The sequence below is a fragment of the Narcine bancroftii genome, chromosome 2, assembly GCF_036971445.1.
Source record: "Narcine bancroftii isolate sNarBan1 chromosome 2, sNarBan1.hap1, whole genome shotgun sequence".
NCBI lineage: Eukaryota > Metazoa > Chordata > Chondrichthyes > Torpediniformes > Narcinidae > Narcine > Narcine bancroftii.
The window spans coordinates 80,954,428-80,974,120 of record NC_091470.1 but is presented as its reverse complement, the minus strand read 5'-3'; the positions used below and the strand labels follow the sequence as shown (position 1 = coordinate 80,974,120).

Genomic DNA, 19,693 nt, shown 5'->3' with positions numbered 1-19,693 from the left:
TAATGTCAACCTGGAAATCAGAAGAGAGCCTGAGAATACAGCAATGATACATAGAAATGAATAAACGTATTCCATTGGAAAAAATAACATATAATTTAAGAAATAACATCACAGTATTTGAACAAATTTGGGAACCGTACATGGAACAGAACAGAGAGGGCCTACTGCGGACCTCCACCCTCTAAAATGATAGAATGAGAAGAAGACGAAATGAACTGACCCAGTTTGTAAAAGTAGATGACACAATTTTCTTGTTTATTTTCATTGTGTGATGACATTGTTTAATGGGTTTATTGTATTGTAAATGTTGAACGTTTAGTGGGTAGGGAGGGGGTGGGAAGGAAGGAGGGAAGGGAGGGGGATAAAGGGGAGAAAATGACACTGTTTATAGTCAAGAGGGAAATGTTTATGTGTATTTTGGTCAGTATGGTTCATAGTGTGAAAAAAAGTCTGCAGATGACACAACAGTAGTCGGTCTCATCAGCAACAACAATGAGTCGCACTGCAGAGAAGAGGTGGAAAACCTCGTGATATAGTGCGAGAATAACAACCTGAGTCTCATCATGGACAAGACGAAAGAAATAATCGTGGACTTCAAGAGGACCAGGAACGGCTAACCTCCACTACACATCAGTAACTCTGTAGTGGAGAGAGTGGAGAGCACCAAGTTCCTTGGAGTTCACTTAACTACTGACCTATTGTGGACACACAAAATCAGGAAGGCCCAACAATGACTCCACTTCCTGAGAAGATCGAAGCAGGAAAGGCTACCAATCAGCATCATGTCAGCCTTCTATAGGAGCTCTATTGAGAGTATCTTGCCAGCTGCGTCACAGTGTGATGCGGATGCTGCAGGGAAATAGATCAGAGGTTAGTCCAAAGGACTATAAGAGTGGCAGAGTGGATCACTGGTGTCTCCCTCCCCCCAGTTGACTTAATCTACTGGGTCTTTGTCTGAAGAGTGGACACAAAATCATTGGGCCTCCTTCCACCCACACACATCTTTCAGCTGCTCCCATTTGGATAGCGATACATGAGATTCAGAGCCAACACCACCACAGGCAGTGGGAACACTGAACAACTAAAGGAATTGTTCACCCTAACCATCTGAGACCATCATATTTATAAAGCAATATTTATTTATTGGTATAGATGAATACTTGTCCTGCATGTGTATTGTTTGTCTCTATGTGTTTTATGTCTGGCTATGTGCCTGCATGTTTTGCATTGAGGACCAGAGAACACTGTTTCGTCGGGTTGTACTTGTGCGATCAGATGAAAATGAACTTGACTTGACTATCTGTTGTTAATGGTGAGGGTGTAGGACATGCTTAGCAGGCCAGATTGAAGGAGTAGATACCCAGCCTCTGATCTGCTGATCTCCAGGATATTACTGATGCAGGAACTGGTAATGATAATCATTTGAACATCAAGGGTAAGTAGTTAAATTCCTCTTTCCTTGAGAAGGTAATTGCCTGGCACTTTTATGAAGCAAATATTATTTGTCACATATCAGCCCATGCCTGAATGTTGTCCAAGCCTTGCTGCATGCAGGATGAACTTTGTTTGCTAAGAAGTTATGAATGGAATTGAACAGTGTGCAAGCATCAGTGAACATCCTCAATTCAGACCTTATTGAAGGCAGGTCACTAACAAAGCAGTTGAAGGCAGTTGGGTTGTGGCCACAACCCTGAGCAACTTCTGCAGTGATGATTTGGTACAGGGATGATTGACCTCCAACATCCACAGCCGTCTTTCTTTGAGTGAAGTCTGACTTTGTTGGATTGTTGTTTTCCTTTGATACTCATGGACTTCAGTTTAGAATTAGAAGTGGTTGCATGAAAGAGAAACACAGTTTCAGCAAAGAAACTTGCTTCTGCATTGTAACATTAAAAAATGTACATATTTACTTCCGGTGGATGTTGCGTGACCTGCTGAGTTTCTCCAGCAGTTTTGTGGATCCCACTAGACCCCAACAACTGCAGATTTTCTTGTTTAACAACACTTATTTCATTCTCTGTTAATGCTTGAGATTTCTCAACTAAATTTTATTCTGTGTGAGATTTTAAATGGCTTATGCTTTCATTCTGTCCTTGCATTCTCTGTGCCAGGGATCTCATTCTGTTTCTAATATTGGGATCATGATCACCCTTGCAAACCTCGACAGACAAGTTAGTGCAGACTTTAAATGTCACAGCAGTAGAAAGGAAGAGTGTCCAATATTATTCATGTTGCAGGGTAGGAGATAATGGTCTCATTAGTGGTGACTTTGGTAAGGCTACATTTGGAGAAATGTGTGCAGTTTTGGTCACTTTAACAACAGGAAAGATACCAATAAGATAGAAAAAGTGCAAAGAAGATTAACTAGGAAGTTGCCCGGACTTCAGGAACTGAGTTACAGTGAAAGGTTAAACAGGTTAGGACTTTATTCCCTGGAGTATAGAAGAATGAGGAGAGATTTGATAGAGGTATTTAAAATTATGAGGGGGTGGGGTAGACAGTGTAAATATAAGTAGGCTTTTTCCACTGAGGATAGCTGATATACAAAGCTGAGGACATGAGTTAAGGGTGAAAGAGGAGAAGTTTAGGAGGAGGAACATAAGGCGGAATTCCTTCACACAGAAAGTGAGGGAGTGTGGAACGAGCTGCCAGCTGAAGTGGTAAATGCAGGCTCAATTTTAACATTTAAGAAGAATTTGAACAGATGCATGGATGGGAGAGGTTTGGAGGGCTCTGAGGAACTTGGCAGAAAAATGGTTCAGCACTGACTAGAAGGGCCAAAGGGGTCTGTTTCTGGGCTGTAATTTTCTATGGTTCTGTGTAATGTTTTAATGGCTGTTAATTAATTATTTCATGGCTACTGAACCTTGTTCAAGTGGCCACCTACAAATATGAGCTCATCCAGGAAGCACAAGGACATGGTTTTACTGAGGGAGCAGAACATATGAGGCATACACAGCCCTGTCCTGAAGGTTTGGGATTTAAGGCAGTGCAGAGAATGGGGGGGTGGGGGAGAAAGGGATGGGGAGTTTCTCTGACCAATCCGCCAGACATTGTAAAAATTAGAATCGTATACTGTGAAGGAAACTGAAGAGTTACCAGCGAATTCCCTGTCCCTCTTAAGTATTTAAACAGTTCCATTTAGAAAAGTTCTCTTAAGTCTGTTTTCACTACAGTTTTATGCACCCTATTCCAAATTGTCAAATGGATGAGAATGTCTGTTTCTGGTAAGTACATTTGCTAATGACACGAAGATTGGTGAAATTAAAGATAGCGAGGACAGTTGTTCAGGATACAGAGGGACCTAGGTTTGCTGGAAAGTTGAAGGAGTGGTGGCAGATGGAATTTAATCCAGTCAAATGTGAACTAATGTATTTTAAGTGATCTAAAACAGGCCAGACATACGTAGTAATTTTTAAAAAAATTACATTTTCACAATACAGCATGGTAGAAGGCCCTTCCATCTCAATTAATGAATTTGGCAGGGGGATGGGAACCAGAGTGCTGGGCTGAAGAAGGGGGAAACAGCAGTAAAGTAAATGATGACAGACAGGCGACGAGACAAAATATTAGTTGGAGGGATGACAGAAACATGGTGCATTCAAAAACTGGTCTAAAGGTATTAAGCTTAAATGCGCACAGCATTAGAAACAAGGTGGAGGATCATGATGTACAGCTACAGATTGGAGAGTACGATGCTGTGGCCATTACTGAGTCGTGGCTCAAGGATGGATGTCATTGGGAGCTGAACGTTCAAGAATACATGGTGTATCGCAATGATAGGCAGGTAGGTCAAGGGGGCAACGTGGCTCTGCTGGTAAGCAACAATATTAAATCTTTAGAAAGAAGGGACATTGGATCAGAGGAGGTAGAATCCTTATGGGTTGAGTAAGGAAAAGGAAAGGTAAAAGGATATTAATGGCAGTTATATACAGGCCCCCACACAGCAACCGGGATGTGGATTACAAGATACACCTGGAAATAGATATGTCAGAAGGATAGTGTATTGATAATCATGGGGGATTTTAACATGAAAGTACCATTGGGAAAAGAGTTCGGTTTGGTATCTAAGGAGAGAGAGTTTGTGCAATGCTTACAGGATGGAATTTTGGAGCAGCTTGTTGCTGTTCTGGATTGAGTGCTGTGTAAAGGTAAAGGTTCCATTATTGTCACATAATACTACATTTAGGATGTTACATACATGAATTTCTTTAACATTTTTTGGCTACCGTAAGGCAGACAGAGAGTCGCCACTTTGTCCAGTGCCCCTCTTATAAACCCACAGCACCTGGTGTTCCTAGGTACTCTCCCCTCCATGTACTGACCAGTCCTGTGCCTGCTTGGCTTCTGAGATCAGACAATCCCATGCACATTCAGGATGTTAGGAGGTATATTCAGGCTATTAGATGCTGATGAACCAGAGGTGTTTAGAGAGCTTAAGGTAAAGGGACCTTAATGATTGACAATATGATTGAGTTCACTGTGAAATTTGAAAAGGGGAGGTTAGAGTCTGATGTGTCGCTATTTCAGTGGAGCAAAGGAAATTACAGCTGCATGAGAGAGGAACTGGCCACAGTCAATTGGAAAAAGCCACTAATGGGGAAGACTGCAGATCAGCAATGGCTGGAGTTTATGCACGAAATGAGGAAAGTGCAGGACAGGTAAATACCAACAAGAAAGAAAATTGTGAATGGAAAAATGCGACAATTGTGGCTAATGAGAGGAGTTAATGCCAAAGTAAAAGCAAAAGAGAGGGCAGACAAGGAAGCAAAAAGTAGTGGGAAGATGGAGGACTGGGAAACTTTCAAAAACTTGGAGAAGACAACTAAGAAGATGATTAGGAAGGAAAAGATGAATTATGAAAGGAGGTTAGCAAATAATATTGAAGAGGATACTAAAAGCTTTTTAAATATACAAAAGAGTAAAAGAGTGATCAAAGTAGACATGGGAAAATTGTAATTGGAGACAAGGAGACAGCAGAGGAACTGAATAAATATTTGGATCAGTATTCACTGAGGAAGACACTAGTAGCATACTGTACTCTCATGGCTCCTTGGGGAGAGAAGTGAATTGGTCAAGATCACAAGAGAAGGTACTTGGGAGCTAAATGGTCTAAGGCTAGATAGGTCTCACGCACCAGATGGAATGCACCCTTTGGTTCTGAAGGAGGTGGCTTTAGAAATCGTGGAGGCACTGGTAATGATCTTCCAGGGATCAATGGAGTCTGGCATGGTTCTGGTGGACTGGAGGATCACAAATGTCATTCCAATATTTAAGAAGGGAGCAAGGCAGCAGAAAGGAAATTATAGAGCTATCGGCCTGACTGTGGTTTGTTTGGAAGTTTTTGGAGTTGATTGTCAAGAATGAGATTGCAGAAAACCTGGAGATGCACGAAAAGATAAGCTCAAGTCAGCATGGTTTCCTTAAAGGAAAATCATGCCTGACAAATCTATTGTGATTTTTGTAAGAGATCACAAGGAGGTTGGACAGGGGAGATGCAGTGGATGTTGTGTACCTGGACTTTCAAAAGGCCTTTGACAAGGTACCACACTTAAGGCTGCTAAACAGGATGAGAGCCCATGGAATTACAGGAAGGATACTCATATGGCTAGAGCATTGGTTGCCAGGAAACAGAGAAGGAATAAAGGGATCCTATTCTGGTTGGCTACCGGTTACCGGGGGTGTTCTGCAGGGGCCAGAGTGGGGCCGCTTCTTTTTATGTTGTGTATAAATGATTTGAATTATGGAAAAGATGGCTAAATTTGCAGATGATACCAAAATAGGTGGTAGGGGAGGTGGTGCTGAGGATACCGAAAGGCTGCAAAGAGACTTCGATAGATCAGGAGAATGAGAAAAGAGGTGGCAGATGAAGTAAAATGTTGGAAAGTGTATGGTCATGCAGTTTGATAGAAGAAATAGATGGGCAGACATATTTAGATGGGGAGAAAATTCCAAGGTCTTGGGAGTTCTCATGCAGGATACTTTAAAGGTTGACCTCCAGGTGGTGATGAAGATGAATACAATGTTGGCATTCATTTCTAGAGGGATAAGTATACAAGAGCAAGGATGTAACGTTGAGACTCTATAAAGCACAAGTGCGACCTCACTTGGAGTACTATGTACAGTTTTTGGCGCCATATTTGAGAAAACGTGCTGTCTTTGGAGAGGGTTCAGAGAAGATTTATTCGAATGATGCAAGGAATGAAAGGGTTAGGAAATGAGGAACAATTGTCAGCTCTTGTACTGTTCTATTGGTGCACAGAAGGATGAGGGGGATCCTCAGGGGCATTTTGAATTCTGAAAGCCTGAACGGAGTAGATGTGGCAAGGTTGTTTTCCATGGTAGGGGAGTCTAGGACAAGCGGGCACAACTTCAGGGTAAAAGGGTGTCAATTTAAAACAGAGATGTGGAAAAATTTCTTTAGTCAGAGGGACAAGAGCCTATGGAACTTGTTGCCACAGGTGGTTGTAGAAGTGAGATCGTTGGGTGTATTTAAGACAGCAATTGACAGGTATTTGATTAATCAGGGCATCAAGAGTTATAGGGAGAAAGCCAGGGAGCAGGGCTAAGTGGAAGGATAGATCAGCTCATAATCAAACTACCGGAGCAGACTCAATGGGCCAATAGGCCGCCTTCTTCTCTGAAATCTTGAAATCGTGTGAATCACTCCCAATTAACCTATGAACCCTGTATGTTTTAGAGGGTAGAAGGAAACCGGAACACCCAAAGAAAACTCACTCAGATCATGGGGAGAAGGTACAAACTCCTTACAGACAGCACCAGATTCAAACCTGGGCCGCTGGTGCTGTAATAATGTTGTACTAAATGGCAGACTTTAGAAATGTTGGTGCACAGAGGGACTTTGGGTGCAAGTTTATATCTCCCTTAAAGTGGTGACATGGGTAGATAGGATAATGAAGGTGTTTAGCTTGCCTGCCTTCATAGACAGGGATAGTGAAAATAAGAGATGGGACATTGTGTTCCAGCTGTAGCTGATTAGGCCATACCTGGGATATATCTTGTGTGCAGTCTGGCCACCATGTTATAGAAGGATGTGGAAGCATTAGAAACAATGCAGAAGAACTCACTGGGATGTGGCCTGGAATGGATCCCTTTAGTTAGAAGGAGAGATTGTTTAGACTAGATTGTTTTCACTGGATCACATGAGGTAGTGGGTGGAATTTATGGAGGTTTATAAAGTTCTGAGGACCAGAGATAGGGTAGTATTCATAGTCATTTTCCAAGGGTAGGGGACTCTTAAAACAAGAAGACATTGATTTAAGGGGAAATGGGAAATACTTCAAGGATATGAGGTGTAAATTTATCCCACAGAGAGTGGTGGAATATGGAACAAGTTGCTCAAGGGGGTGGTCAAGGTGGGTACACAATCACAGCATTTAAAAAGCATTTGAACAGAATTCACTCAGTGATAAAACCCTTCTATATGTGTGAGGGTTAATGTGGATTTCAGATTTCTTGTCAGAGTACATACATGACATCACATACAACCCTGAGATTCTTTTTCCTGCAGGTGCAGCAGAATTACAAAACAAAACTGTACCCAGTGTATACATGTAAACAAATAAAGAACTGTAAACCGATAACAAATGTAAACAAACTATGCAATACAGAGAGAATAAAAAATAAAATCAATAAAGTGCATAAGTAAGAGTCCTTAAATGAGTCTCTGATGGAGTTTTTCATTGAGGAGTCTGATGGTGGAGGGGTAGTAGCTGTTCCTGAACCTGGTTCTGTGAGTCTTGTGGCACCAATACCTTTTTCCTGATGGCAGCAACAAGAACACTCAGCCTATCAATGGCTGTTCATTGGGGAGGCACCTGAATCTCTGCAGGACCTCTTGCATTTCCTTCAGAGGGTACCATCACCTCCTAATCAGTGGAGACGGCTCTGAAGTCCAGTCCCTCCTGCCTCCTGCAGCTGACTGCACAGTAAGATCCCAAACTAGGTGAGCAAATTATCTTTCTGGCAGTAATGGGCAGGGCAGGGCAATTTCCCCACAGGATGTCACACAAGCCACTCTGCCCAACTGCAGAAAGAGGCAACTTTGCAGTGGTCTGGCAGCCTTCTGACATCACCAGTGACGTGGCCTCAGCATGACTCTCCTGTTATGCAGCTCTCCCTCGCTGCAAGACTGGTCTAAAAGCACAATTTTTCTTGAAGTGTAACTGGTTGAAAGCTGCTGGGCTTAATGTTGTTTGACCCATGACTCCTTATATTTTTTGCAAAAAGTTTGGCTGCCCCTGGTATACATTCTCATGTCAGCGTACCAGAGATTTGCTGAGTCAGTGATATCATTTCATGAAAGCTTAGTTGAGCTATAAAAAGCTTTGGCAGCTGATTTAACTGTGGATGCATTGAAGATTCTGCTTGTTTCAGCAATTAGCAGCAGAAGGTATCTTGCAACCCCAACACACACACACACACACACACACACACACACACACACACACACACACACACACACACACACACACACACACACACACACACACACACACACACACGCGCACACACACACACGTTTTGGACATGCAGTTAAGGGGCACTCAGTTCATGAAGGAGGAAGTCCCTATATTTGTAGCAGGAAGTTGCCAGGGAAGGGCATAAGAAATGTTTATTGTTTTTGGAAGTTGCTCATCCCAGTTCCATCATTCAGTAAGACTGTGGGCTGATAATTTATCAATGCACTTTAGCCATAGTGTTATACCACATGGGTCAACTTGTCAATGATGACTAAATTGGTACTCTGGGGTCTAATATCATTTGTCTTGATTTAGTCCCAATCTTTCTATGCCCTTCCAATCCATGTATCTGTCCAAATTCCTTTTGAACATCAAAATCATACCCATTTCTATAGTTTCCATTTGCAGTTCATTCCAGAAATGGATCACCCTCTGAGTTGTCTCTCAGGTCCCTCTTTTATCTCTCCAGGCAGGTTTTCTTTGGTTTGGGAACCAAATGGAACTAAGATCAGCCAGGGCTGAAATCTCCATTGCAATCCAAAAGGCAAAGTGGGGTTACGCACAGAGAGCTGTGTGACATGAAATGCACATGGCAAGAGATCAAGACTAACAGGTCACAAGTCCTTGTGAGTTAAAGACAACGACGCCTCCCTTCAGGATGGACTGAACTTCATCTATGCACAGTTTGATGAGAAAAACAGCATGTCGCCGAAGAAGGCTGTCTCCCCCGATGAATGAGCCCCCTGCATAGCTATGACTGAGGTGAGGAGAACCTTATCCACATGAAGCAGTGGGAGCATATAACATTACTGGTCATGTACTGAAGGACTCTGCAGAAGAATTGACGGAGTTCTTCACGGACATCTTTAACACATCAGTCCATTGTTCCCACAGGGTTCTAGACACCCGGTATCCAAGAGGGTGACAATAACAGGTTTAAATGACTTACCACCCTGTGGCACTGACCTCCATCATTATGAAATGCTTCAAATATCAGAACACATCTCCCAGAGACACTGCACCCATTTCAATTCATTTGCAGAAGAAACTGTTCCATAGACGATGCTATAGTTTTCTCCCTTCCGACCCACCTAGAGAATGATGTTTCATACGCTAGGTTGCTGTTCATTGACTCTGGCGATTAATCTGATCATTCCCCAGAGGCTGGTGGAGAAGCTGTCCTTGCTGGGACGTAGCACCCCTCTCTGTAACTGGATTCTGGGCATCTTGATGGAAATACCACAGTCTGTTTGGGTAGGTGGCAGAATGTCGAATACTGTCCTGCTGAGCACTGGCACTGGCAAAGCCATAGACCCATCAACCGTGTTTTGCAGCCACCACAGAGGACAACGCCTAAGTCTAGTCCATCACATGAGCAGGCCCCTCCCTGTCAGAGGATGGAGAGGCCCAATACCAAATGGTGTTTCTATCACCAACGTTGGGGAGTGTCCCACCGCAGATGCCACCAGCTATGTTCAATCCCGGGAAATGATGTGGCCAGCCACCTATGGTGCATGAGACCCCACGGTCCTTCCCTTTGGGCTGCCAATAACACCACCATCCGAACTTTTGGAGAAAGGCAGATTCCTGTACGTTTTGGCAAAAGCACATTCCAATGGTCCTTCACCCTTATTTCATTGGACAAACCCTTGCTTGGCCCAGATTTTCTCTGGGTCTACTCATCGATCTCCAGGGCAAGCGACTAGTCCACATTCAGACCTTCCGTACATTGCCCCGCGGCAAATCAAAAGAACCATCTACCCAGCTCACTTCTGTGGAGACCAAACACAGCCAGTACTGCCAATCCTTGCAGACTTTCCCTCCATTCTGTGCCCACAGTTCATGGCAGCCATGCCCAAACATGGTGGCCAACACCATATTGCTACCACTGGTCCATCATTGCATTCGCATGCCTGCCGCCTCGTCCCAGATAAACTCAAGCTCGCCAAGGAAGAGTTTAGGTGCATGGATGAGCTAGGTATTGCCTGTCATTCCTATAGTCCATGAGCACCACCCCTCCACTTGGTGCCCAAGTCCAATGGCAGCTGGAGGCCCTGCAGCAATTACAGATGTCTCAGCAACGCAACGACATTGGACTGCTACCCAATTTCCCATATCAAAGATTTTGCAGCGAATCTTCATGGCACAAAGCTTTTCTCCAAAGTCGACTTAATCCGGGGATACCATCAGATCCTTGTACACCCAGACAACGTCCAAAAGACCACTATCATCACCCCGTTTGGCCTCTTCGAGTTCCTGCGTATGCTGTTTGGTTTGAAAAATGTGGCCCAGACCTTTCAGTGCCTCATGGACGTGGTTGGGAGAGACTTGCTTTTCCTTTTCATTGACCTCAACATCCTGGTAGCCAGCAGTTCACCTGTAGAACACATGACACACATCCATCAGCTGTTCACTCACCTTGCACGGTTTGGCCTCACAGTTAATCCAGAAAAGTGCCAGTTCAGCCTCAGACATAGACTTTCTGGGACACAAGATCACCCCAACCAGCGCCACCCCTTTACCAGACAAAGTCAATGCCATCCGGCATTTTGCCAGACCAATGACACTGAAGGGCCTTCAGGAATTCGTGGGCACGGTGAATTTCTACAACAAGTTCATCCCTGCAGCCAAGATTATGCTCCTTCTCTTCACATTAATGGCAGGCTCATCGAAGGAGTTGGGATGGGCAGAGGAGGCACACAGTGCATTCAAACAGACTAAAGAAGCTCTGGCCCACACTATGATACTGCTATACCCACAGATAGATGTACCGACAGCCTTAACTGTCAACGCGCCCAACACGGCCATGGGCACTGTTCTGGAACCATTCATGGCTATCCCTCACTTTCTTCATTCGACCCCTGTGACCGCCCAAATTGAAGTACAGTGCATTTGACAGATAACTACTCGCCCTCTACTTGGCTGTCCGCCACTTCCGTTACTTCCTGGAAGGGCACCCGTTCACAGTCTCCACCCACCACAAGCTGCTTACTTTGCCTTCGCAGAGTCCTCCAACCCGTGGTCTGCCAAAAAACAAAGGCACTTGTCTTATGTCTCTGAATTCATCACTGCTATCCGACACCGCACTGGAAAGTGAAATGTTGTTGCCGATGCCTTTCCAGGCCTACAGTCAACGCTCTGTCACAGGGCATCAACTACTATGATCTGGCTCAGGCACAACAGAACGACCCTGAGACACTCAGCTTCAGAACAGCAATCACGGGGCTGCAGCTCCAAGATCTCCCGCTTGACACTGATGGCACCATGCTCCTCTGCGATGTTTCCACTAGCACAATTGAGGAAATGGTTTTTGACATAATCCACTGTTTATAGCACCCCTCCATCCACACAACAGTGCAGCTAGTATTCGCAAAATTTGTTCGGCACAGCCTGCACAAACTGCCAGAATAACTGCACATACTGCCAGAAGTCCAAGGTCTAGTGGCACACCAAGCACATACTCCAACACTTCGGCCCAACCCGAAGGTTCAAACATGTCCATCTAGACATAGTCAGACTCCTGCCTGTCTCCCTGGAATCCTGCTACCTACTCACAATTTCACTCCCTGCCAGAGGCCATACCCATCTAAGACGCCTCCACAGAAACATGCATCAGAGCTTTCCTCTCTACCTGCGTCTTCTGTTTTAGTGTCCCGGCAGAGGTTACAACCGACGAGCACAATTCATCTCTGCCCTGTGGACACAACTCTCCAGCCTCCTGGGCTCCCATCTGCACTGTTCTACAGGTTACCACCCTCAAGCCAATGGACTAGTTGAATGTTTCCACCACCACCTGGGTGGATGAGCTGCCTTGGGTTCTCTTAGGCATTCGCACAGCATCCGAGGATGATCTCAGGACATCCTCAGCCGAACTAGTCGACAGAGAAACCATTGCAATGCCGGGACAGTTCCTTCCCCCGGCAACCAAGCATGACGCCGATAATGCCATTGTCATTGACCAGCTGCATGACAAACTCGATTCCATCACACTGCCCCCGCCATCGCAACACGGTCAACTGCCCCACAACTACCCCCCCCACTCCCCCGAGCTGGTCTTCCTGTGTGCAGGGACGCACACTGGACTCCCCTTCAACAACCTTATGAGGGCCCATACAGGGTGCTACACCGCAACGCTTCAACGTTCACCCTTGACATTGGGGGCAGAAAGGAAGTGTTCACGCTGGACCATTTAAAGCCAGTTCATGTGGACTTGTCTCAGTCAGTAGAGTCTCCCCCACCAGTGTGTAGAGGTCGGCCGCCAAAACAGCATGCCTCTCCCATGACGCATTCCAAAGGAATTGGTGCCGGTTCTGGGATGGGGTGGGGGAGAGGGGGGCCTGCGGGGTTGTGTGGCAACGCACATCCTTGTAGTGGTGAACCGGTCCTGCTTGTTGTCACTCGTGGTCGGTGGAGCAGCCACGTCAAGGATAGTGTCGTGGGATTGTCTCTTCCGGTCCAGACCAGAAGGTTGCATCATGCGCGCTTGCGTCATCAGGACACAAGCATCGAGACATTTGGGGCAGAACAGAATAAGGCTTAAAGGCTACAGAACAAGATTCAAATAAAAGCAGTTGTGATACTGGAGCACACAGCTTTTTGTTTCAGTCTCTTCGCTGAGCTCGCTCACAACTCACTACAAAACAATATTTATTCATTTATTTGTAAAAATTAATACTTGTCTTACATATATATATTGTTTGACTGTATGTGTGTTATGACTGATTGTGTGTCTGCATGTTTTGTACCGAACACCGGAGAATGCTGTTTCATTGGGTTGCACTTGTGCAGTCAGATGACAATAAACTTGAAATGGATGTTTACAACACTCATTGCAATAGTATCCACGGATAGTACAGTGGACATCATTATGAATGAATAGCTATCCCAAACTAATTTCAGACTATTGTTGAAAGAATTTAAATTTCACAGTGAGCCTGATGGAACTTAAACTTGGTTTCTGGATTACTTTTACAGTAATTTAACCCTCACACTACCAGCATACATGCCCAGGTGGTTCTAAGGGAGTGAATTCCTGAATCATTGGGAGCTCTGAACGGTGCTCCATTCAAAATAAAAGTTCCCCTCTTTATCAATGCACCCTTTTCTGAATTCTGCAAGACAGCTGTGAAGTATAAACTGTGTCAGCAGAGACACCATACACAGGCCCGGAGGCCAAGCTTCTCAGGGTGGGTGTGACCCTCAATTTTGACCATTGCAGGCATTGGTGTTGGTTTGCTCCTTGAGGTTTGGCCAGGGTCTTTACAGTAATGCTTTATGAGGAAAAATTGAAAAGTTGGACTTGTATCTACTGGAGTTCTGAAGAATGAGAGTCGACGTCATTGAGGCATACAAGATACTTGGGCAGGGTAGTTCTTGATAGGGTGGACGTGGAGGGGGTGTTTGGAGAGAAACCAGAACTAGGGGTGCCTTGTTTAGAAATAAAGAGTTGCATACTTAAGACAGAGATATGGCAATTATATTTCTCTCAGATGGGTGGTGAATTTAAGGAACTCTCTTCCTCAAAGAGTCTTGAAGTATTTTTAAGGCATGGAGAGATAGGTACATAATAAGAAAAAAATGTGAAAGGTTACTCTGTATAGATGAGAAAGCAGAGATGAGGTTATAATCAGATCAAGTATTAAAGGACAGAACAGGCTGGAGGGCCCATAGCCTACGACTGCTCTCAAGTTGTATGTCCTTGTTCATGTCCCTCTTCCCTAAACCATTTCAGTTCCTGTTTCTTTTTCTGTATTTTCTCCAAAGCCTTCCTTTCTTTCCTATGGCATGGTACCCAGAATTGAACAGTAATGGGGCCAAACAAGCTTAGTACACCTTCAGCTTTACATCTCTCCCCTCCTTCAGCACCATTCACCTTGGGATACTGCAAAGAAAATCTACATGTGGAGGATATGCTGAGGCACTGTACTGAATATAGACTATACATCAGTCTTCATCAAGATGATGCTGTTAACTAAGAAAGATGAGATTGTGTGTTGGGAAAAAGTTAAAAGAGGAGGTATTACAAACACCAGCTACACTTAACATGGATAAGCAACCAGCTTCAGGTGGGCTGCATTCTAAATGCTGGGAGGAGATTGTGAAGATGTGGATTAGAACCTGTTCACAGCTATAGATTCAGGATGGTGTCTGAGGTTTGTAGAGTAGGAAATGCTATGCTCTTGTTGAATAACAAAGCAAGAATACACCTCAAAGTCATAGATCATTCAGGTAGGGAAGTCTTTGGGAGTGATAGAGTGACAGAACTAAAAACTGGACAAAGTCTGGTTTAACAGAAGAAAGGCTATAGATTTACCAAAGGCAAATCTTGTTGAACTCATGAAGAAACAGGGGATGCAGTGGATGTAGTTTATGTAGTATGGACAGTCAAAAGTCACTTGACAAAGTGGTCACGTAATTGGCTTGTTATTGAGAATAAAACGGGTAGAAATGAGCTCGACAAAAAATTGGCTGAATGACAGAGTGACAGGAAGCAGTGGTGAAAGAGTGTTTCTCAGAAAAAAAAGGAATGTATGCAGTGGAGCTCCCTTGGGGTCAGTTCCAGGAGGATCCTTGCATACACGCGCGTGTGTTTAAATCACGTGGAATTGGGAGTACATGGTATAATTTCCAGGCAAAGTATATTCTGAATATTAATCTTTGTGGACATGGTGAAATGGGAGATCAGTAGCAGATAAAATCTGACAAAGAGTCATACAGCACAGATTTACACCCTTCAACACCTCTTACATTAATCCCATTTTATTCTTCCTATGTTCCATCAACGCTCCTGCCTACTACCACTTACTGATACTCGGGTCAACTTACAGTGACAAACTATCCTACTGACCTGCACATCTTTGGAATGTAGAAGGAAACCCACCCATCACATATTGCAATGCAATCAAATAGCAATTACTCCAACTAATAATAGCAAGCACCAGACTCTCCTATGTTTAGAACATTATTGTCACCCACCATAAATGAATTGTGTTTCCTTGTGGTATTATTTACACTGAGGAGGGCCTTGGTTTATCCCTTGGTGAGAATATAGTTCCAGCAGCAAATGCTATGATAAAAATCAAATAATCTTTCCCCTCCTCACCCCAAAATCAAGTCAAAATGGATGATTTCTGTTTGGTGTAAATCCAGAGTTAGCTTAGTTAGATGAGTTTCACTTTTATCATTCTAGCACTAATGAAATATTTGACATGTAACAATTGATCTCAATCGATAATTACAATATTTCCATTGGTGTGGAAAATCCTTGTAATGGGAGTTCTGTTTCCGGGTAAATATTCTTCTCAAACAGTTTACACTTACCATTGGTCAGGTATTGGACTATGGACCCTCCACAAGTTGGGATTGGAGCCATTGAAAGCTGACAGTTTTTGTTTTCAACCAGGTGACTGCTGGTTCCTGGCTGCCATTGCTTGTCTAACCCTGAATGAGAAGCTGCTGTACCGGGTCGTTCCCAGGGATCAGTACTTCACAGAGAACTATGCTGGGATCTTCCATTTCCAGGTAGGGTCATTCTCAGAAAAAGTTGCAATGGAAGCAGTAGGTGAGCAGCAATAGGTTACAAAATGGTGCAAGTAGATTAACTTCAAAGATGAGATGACAGTTTATTGTCAAATACATGCTGTAAATACAATGTACAAGTCCACTGTAATTCTTACTGGCTGCAGGCACAAACATAATAGGTAAGATATATCAACTTTGGAAGTATAAATTAAATTGCCACAATATGCCAAAACAGAAAAAAGGATAATACATATAAATTGGAAGATAAATGAATATTCACAATTACAGTTAGGGCAAAAAAGTGATGTTGAAATCATGCAGACAGATCTTTTGGTGGTCCCAGAGCAGTTTATGGTGAGGGTAGTATGGGGAGATTCAAGAGCCTGATAGCTGTTGGAATGAACTATTCTTGAACCTAGGGATATCAGACTTAAGGGTTCTGTGCTTTTTGCCTAAAGGCAATAGTGAGATGTGGTTGTGATGAGGGTCCTCTTTGATGCTAGTGTAGCACTATCGATCAACCACATTAGACAGAGAGTTGTAATTAATAGGCTTTAATTACCTTAAGACATCAGGACATCTCACATGTTGCTGGCCCAGTTCCAAGGCAGGTACTGAGGGAGGAGTTTGGGTGTAACAGCCTTTATGATGATTTCCGAGGGAAGGAGTCACAGGTGAAAGGGGTGGACCAGCCCATACAGTACATTCATACAGACAGTGCTAACAGTTCCACAACAGCTATACAGTGGTTCCTCAACAGCTAACTGCTTTCTTGAGGCCATGTCTCAATGGATGGGATGTCTGTGCCTGTGATTGATTTGTAGATCATAGGACATAGAAATCTACGGCACAGTTCAGACCCATTAGCTTATAGTGTTGAGCCGACATAATAACCTACTCGAACTACTTTCTAGAATTTCCCTACTGCTTAACCCTTGATTTTTATCAGTTACATGCACTTATCTAATAGTCTCTTAAAAGATCCTATTGTAACTGCCTCCACCACCATTGTTAGCAGCACATTCCATGCACCCACCATGACAAGGACCCCATGAGAGTTTCGTTCAGAAAGTCATGAGGCTTGGGACCCATGGAACATTTTCTGTGTGAAGAACTTCCCTCTTGCATCTTCCCTGTACTTACTGTCAAGCCCCTTAAAATTAGCCCCCCTCGTGTTAGTAATTTCAATCCTGGGTTAAAAAACCCTGGCCATCCACACAATCAAGGCCTCTCATCATCTTGTCCACCTTGATCAGGTCACCCCTCATTGTTGTTGCTCCAAGGAGAAAAGACCAAGTTCACTCACCCTACCTACCCTCATCAGGCATGCTTTCCAATCCAGCCAACATCCTTGTAAATCTCATCTGCACCTTCTCTACAGCACCACATCTTTCCTGTAATGAGGTGACCAGAACTGAACACAATATTCCAAGTAGGGTCTAACCAAGATCTTGTATATCTGTAACATTAGCTCATGGCTCTTGAAGGCCAACATACCATGCACCTTCTTAAAAACACTATCAACCTGTGCAGCAGCTTTGAATGCTCAATGTTCATAGACCCCAAAATCTCATAGATCATCAACACTGCTCGAGTCCTCCCATTGTCATTGTATTTTGCTTTTAAATTTTACCTACTGAAATGAACCACCTTGTACATTTCTAGTTTAAACTCCATAGCCACTTCTCGGCCCAGTTCTGCATTCTCTCAATGTACTTTTGTAATCTCTGGCAACCATCCACACTATCTACAACACAACCTACTTTTGTGACATCTATCAATTTACTAATCCACCCTTCCACTTCCTCATCTAGGTCATTTCTAAAAATATCAAAGGGGAGGGGGTCCTTGAACAGAAGACCCCTGGGTTACTGATCTCCACGCAGAATACAAAACATCCACAGCCTCCCTCTTCCTTCTCTGGGCAATCCAATTCTATATCCACAAAGCAAATTTTCCACCTCTTCACTTTCTGAATGAACTTTGCATGGGGAACCTGATCAAATGTCTCAGTGAAGTCTATATTACAAGACATCCACCATTCTACTTTCTTGAATTTTCTTTGTTACGTCCTCAAAGAATTCAATCAGGCTTGTGAGACACGACCGTCCCATGATGAAGCCAGATGACTATCCCTCATCAGATTATGCCTTTCTAAATGCTTTAAATCCTGTCTCTCAGGATCTTATCAGAATTTATTGTCATGAACATATGTTATGAAATTCATTGCTTTACGGCAGTATTTAAAAAAATAAAATAAATAAATATAGTTGCAGGTGAGCCTTCTTGATTGCATGAAAGCCCCCAGGATAGATATTCAGAAATGTTGAAACCCAGGAATTTGAAGTTCTTGACCCACTCCACTGCTTCCCCCTTGATGAAGACTGGTTTGCATTCTCCTGTTTTTCCCTTCCTGAAGTCCACAATCAGTTCCTTAATTTTGCTAATATTGAGTGCAAGGTTGTCCAACAGCTTGCTCACCACTGAATTAAGACTTGGCTAGGTTTGCCTCTGCATTCCTGGACACTCAGGTTTCCAAATATTGCATCCAGTTAATATACTTTCCTCAGTGCACCTCTAGAACTTCGATGGAATCCTCAGGCTTCTGAGAAAGTAAAGGTGTTGGGGTCTTAACGTCTACTTTTCCGGTTTCTGCTAATCTACTCTCCTTTACCCCTCCCTTCTCCCTGTCAGCACTCCACCCTCTTCCCTCCCAATTCAGCTAGCCATCCCTCCTCCCCTTGCTTCTGCTGTGTCCTCCCTCCCTTCTCCACCTATTACCTCCTGTCTTTATGACCGTGCCACCCCACCGTACCCTTTTATTCAGACATCTGCCGACATTTTCCATACCATGATGAAGGGCTCAAGCCCAAAACGTCGGTTATGTATCTTTATCTTTGCTATATAAAGGACATTGTTTGACCTGCTGAGTTTATCCAGCATTGTGTTTTTATTTCAATCATGGAGTCTGCAGATCTTTGAGTTTTACTTCTTCACGGTTGCCTGGATGTGCTTACTAATTCCTAATAGATGCCAGTGGATTAAGCAAATAGATAAAACCGTAAAAATGGACTTCACTCTAGATCATCCCACCTTGAGCCTAAGAAAATGGAATAGAGTATTTGTCAAATGGTGAAAGACTAATACTGTTGAATGCAAAAGGCATGCAAGGCTCCAAGTATATATATCACCAAAATGTCTTGTCAGTTGTCCAAAATAATCTGATGTTCGCACAGAATGTTGTCTTTTACATGAGAGTGTTGGTCCACAAGGAGATTGCAATTATGCAGCTGGTGCTCAAAGCTCTGGTTCTTGGAGCAATGTTTGATGTTGTCAAGAGACTGAAGGGTGGAAAGAACAGAGAGAATTGAGGGAGCATCTGATTGGATGGAGGAAGTAAGAAGATCGATACATTAGGGAATAACAATAAATGACAGGTTGTTAAGGAAAGATACACAGGACCTTGAGAAAATACAGTGTACTTTTATCAGAATGTTCCCTGAGATTGTTGTAGTTTTTCAATGTCCAAAAACAAGTCAGGCAACGCAGAGAATTCTTCAGAAAAGTTAAACCTTTATTTGCAAGTAAAGATTGAGGCAGTCACAGAACAAGTCACTGATAAACCCACTGGACACAGCATGTATCCTATTTTTATGTTAAATTCTGACCTTGCTTGTTCAATCAATCAT

General features: G+C 43.5%; 1 protein-coding gene across 1 annotated transcript in view; it reads left to right on the top strand.

The window, feature by feature from the left end:
* The window catches only part of capn3a (calpain 3a, (p94)), a 198,180-nt gene that overhangs the window by 83,726 nt on the left and 94,761 nt on the right, over positions 1-19,693 (top strand). Inside the window, exon 4 of the mRNA XM_069917243.1 lies at positions 15,886-16,004. Within this exon, the coding sequence (XP_069773344.1) occupies positions 15,886-16,004 (119 nt within the window). The remainder of the gene's footprint in view (positions 1-15,885; positions 16,005-19,693) is intronic.